Genomic DNA, 3,348 nt, shown 5'->3' with positions numbered 1-3,348 from the left:
TCCCCCTAACCAGACAAGGAGCCGTCATAAAAACCACTTTTCTTTTTTTTTTTAACCTTTCCCCCCCCCCCCCTTTTTTTTTTTCAATTTCTCTCCTTTTATTATCATTATCACCATTATTTATTATCGCTGCTCCCAAACGCCCTGCCCGGCCCACGGGCGCCCCCGTCCCCCCGCCCCCGCCCCGCGCCCCCTCCGCCGCCCCTCCCTCCGCAGCCACCACCCCGCAGCCAGCACCGCGGCCCCGCCAGCAGCGGCGCGGCGAGCGGGGCGCGGAGCGGAGCGGCGGCGCCGGGGCGCGGAGTCCCAGCGGCGGCCGCAGCCCTCCGGCACGGCCCCGGGCCCATCCCGGGAGCCGCCGCTAGGTGGGGGGGGGAGCCCGGCCCCGGCCGCCCCGGCCGCACAACAATGACTTTGGGCAGCAGCGGCGGCGGCGGCTGCGGGATCATGTCCGAGCGCTCCCCGGAGGAAGAGCCGCTCTCCGAGGTGGAGGACGCGGATATCGACGTGGTGGGCCCGCCCCAGGATGGGGGCAAGTACAGCGAGGAGGAGGAGGACGAGGACGAGGAGGAGGAGGACGAGGAGGACGGCGGCGATCCGCTGGGGCTGGCGCTGCCGCGGAGCGGGGCCGCCAAGGCGCGCATGGGGGGGTCCCCGGAGCGGCTGTCCCCCGCCGGCGGCTCGGAGCCGGCCTGCGCCCGCGGCGCCGCGCCCGGGGAGAAGGCGCCCGCGGGCGGCGGCGGCGGCGGCGGCGCGGGAGGGAAGAACCCGCTGGTGAAGCCGCCCTACTCCTACATCGCCCTCATCACCATGGCCATCCTGCAGAGCCCCAAGAAGCGGCTGACTCTGAGCGAGATCTGCGAGTTCATCAGCGGGCGCTTCCCGTACTACCGGGAGAAGTTCCCCGCCTGGCAGAACAGCATCCGCCACAACCTCTCCCTCAACGACTGCTTCGTCAAGATCCCCCGGGAGCCCGGCAACCCGGGCAAGGGCAACTACTGGACGCTGGACCCCGAGTCCGCCGACATGTTCGACAACGGGAGCTTCCTGCGGCGGAGGAAGCGCTTCAAGCGGCAGCAGCAGCTGCACCCGCCGCACCCCGAGCTGCTGCTGCGGGCCGGGGCCGCCGACCCCGCCGCCTTCCTGCCCGGCTTCGCCTACGGACCTTACGGCTACAACTACGGCCTGCAGCTCCAGGGTTACCCCCACCACCACCACCACCATCCCGGTGGCGGAGGCGGCGGCGCCGCGGGCGCCTTCCCCTTCCCGGCGCCGCACTGCCCGTTACCGGCTCCGCCGCCTCCCGCCGCCGCCTCCGTCTTCTCCGCCGCCTCGGGGCTGCCCTCCTTCCTGGGCGGCGAGCTGAACTGCAGGAAGTCCTTCTACCACCCCCAGCTGAGCCCCACCGCCCTGCCCGCCGCCCTCCTCCAGACCCTCAAGCCGGACCCCTCGCCCGCCGGCGGCGGCGGCGGCAGCGGCGGCACCAACCACCCCTCCCGGCCCTCTTTTTCCATAGACAACATCATCGGGGGGGCCGTGCCCCCGCCGCCCAGCACCAACCCCAGCGTCGCGCCCGCCGCGCCCTACCCCGCCGGCCAGGCGGGCCCCCCGGCGCAGGTCCTGGCCGTGCTCAGCCCCGCCTTGGCCCCGGCACAGCCCCAGGTCAGCCTGGCACACGAGCCGCTCCTCCAGCCGGCCCAGAACTTTTCCAGTAAAATCACAACCCTCAGCAGCTGTCATTTTTAAAGTGTGCTGGGGACTGGGGAAGGGGAGGGGGATGGGGGGGAGAGTCGCGAAGCAAACGGCCCCTTTCCAGCTCTCCCCCACTCCTCCGAAACTGCTCCCCTTCCCTCTCCCCGTGTCCCCCCCCATCTCCTCCTGTTGTGTTTTAAGGTAGGAAATATTTCCTTTTTTTTTTTTTTTTAAATTTTTACTTAATTTCCAGGCTCAGTGGCATCCAGATCTGTTTGTCTCTCTTTGCTCGGGAAAAAAAAAAAAAATTCAACAAATCGAGAGGGCGGGAGGAGGGAAAGAATAACACGATTTGGTCCTACAAGCGCCAAAGCGTATTTATAAAGTGGCCGTAACATAAGCTGGGACCTGGGCTGGTTGAACACGCAACGTCTTGCGAGGGGCGGAGGGGGGGCATGTGAAGAACGAAACGGTCTTAGGGTGGGAAATGTTTCCTTTGAGAGGTGCGGGTTTTCCGCGGGGGTCCCCCAGATCGCCTGGGAAAGCGGCCAGGGGAGTTGCGGACGCCCCCGGTCGCAGCGAGCCCGTTTTCGTTCCTGCAATCTCTGTGCCGGGTGGTTTTGCCATGTGTGTCTGTCTCTCCCCTGCTCTCAAAGAAAATGTTTTAATGGTCCGATCTTATTTTTAGTTTCTTTGAAGCTTCGGGTTTGGTTTTAAAAGGCACTGTTTAAGGTTTCTTTGTTTTTAAGAAGAAAAGTCGGTGAAACTCAGGACTGCGGGGTTTTTTTCTTTCTTTTTTTTTTTTTTCCCAATTAGACATTCAAATGCACGTTTAAAAGAAAATCGGATCCGTCAGGAAGTTTGGAGAAGTCCCATACTATTTTTTTTTTTAATCCCCGTTTTCCCACCCCCTCCGTGCGTGGGTTTTTTGGTGTATTGGTAATTATTTGTATATAGATATTTCGGGAGCTAATGAGCAGAGTCCAGTTAACTCTTCACTGGTTGTGCATCCTTCATATCTATTTTATTGAGAGAATCTGTGAATAATTTGATGTGGAAAAGGCAACAGAATTTTGTCCACCGTTGGTGTAAATTAATAAATGTTTGTGACCTGGTTAAAAAAAAAAACAACAACAACAATCCAAATCGTTCTTTGCGATGTCCTTTGTCACGCTGAGAGCCGAGAGCCCCGCTCGGGCCTGGGGGAAGCCCGAGGTTCCCAACCTGGGGCCGGCGACAGCCGAGCGTTCGGCAGGGGCTGAGCAGCCCCTCCGCGGCCGGGCGCGCAGCCTGCGCGGGGCTGCTCCGCGCCGCCCCCTGCCCAGCGCCGCGGGCTGCCGCACCGCCCGGACCCCGCTGGAGCTCCGCGGGCCGGCAAGCGAAAAGATCCCCGGATCATTTTTTTTTTTTGTTAATTTTATTTTTTATTTCTTGGATTTTGGTATCTCCCAGGGAGGAAAAAAAAAAAAACAAAACCAAACCAAAAAACCCCCAACCAAACAACAATAACAACAACAAAAAACAGCAAAAAAACCCCACCCCAACCAAAACCAAAAAATACCCCGCGTGTTTTCGGAGGGAAGGAGGTGGCGGCCGGGAAAAAGGTTCTCCCTTCTTCACCCCCTCCGCCCCCAACTCCTTTTATTTTGTTTGGAA

The 3,348-nt window shown here is 61.0% G+C and overlaps 1 protein-coding gene across 1 annotated transcript; it reads left to right on the top strand.

Moving 5' to 3' along the window:
- Positions 1-408: 408 nt before the first annotated feature.
- FOXD2 (forkhead box D2) lies at positions 409-1,746 on the top strand (the record flags this gene model as incomplete). Its single annotated transcript, XM_084211406.1, has 1 exon — positions 409-1,746. One exon carries the CDS (start codon positions 409-411, stop codon positions 1,744-1,746), a length of 1,338 nt encoding a protein of 445 aa, XP_084067532.1.
- Between the last annotated feature and the right edge of the window lie 1,602 nt (positions 1,747-3,348).

This window comes from Fringilla coelebs (assembly GCF_963513975.1).
Source record: "Fringilla coelebs genome assembly, chromosome: 9".
NCBI classification, from domain to species: domain Eukaryota; kingdom Metazoa; phylum Chordata; class Aves; order Passeriformes; family Fringillidae; genus Fringilla; species Fringilla coelebs.
Note: the sequence above shows the minus strand (reverse complement) of the source record. Positions and strands in the feature narration are given on the sequence as shown.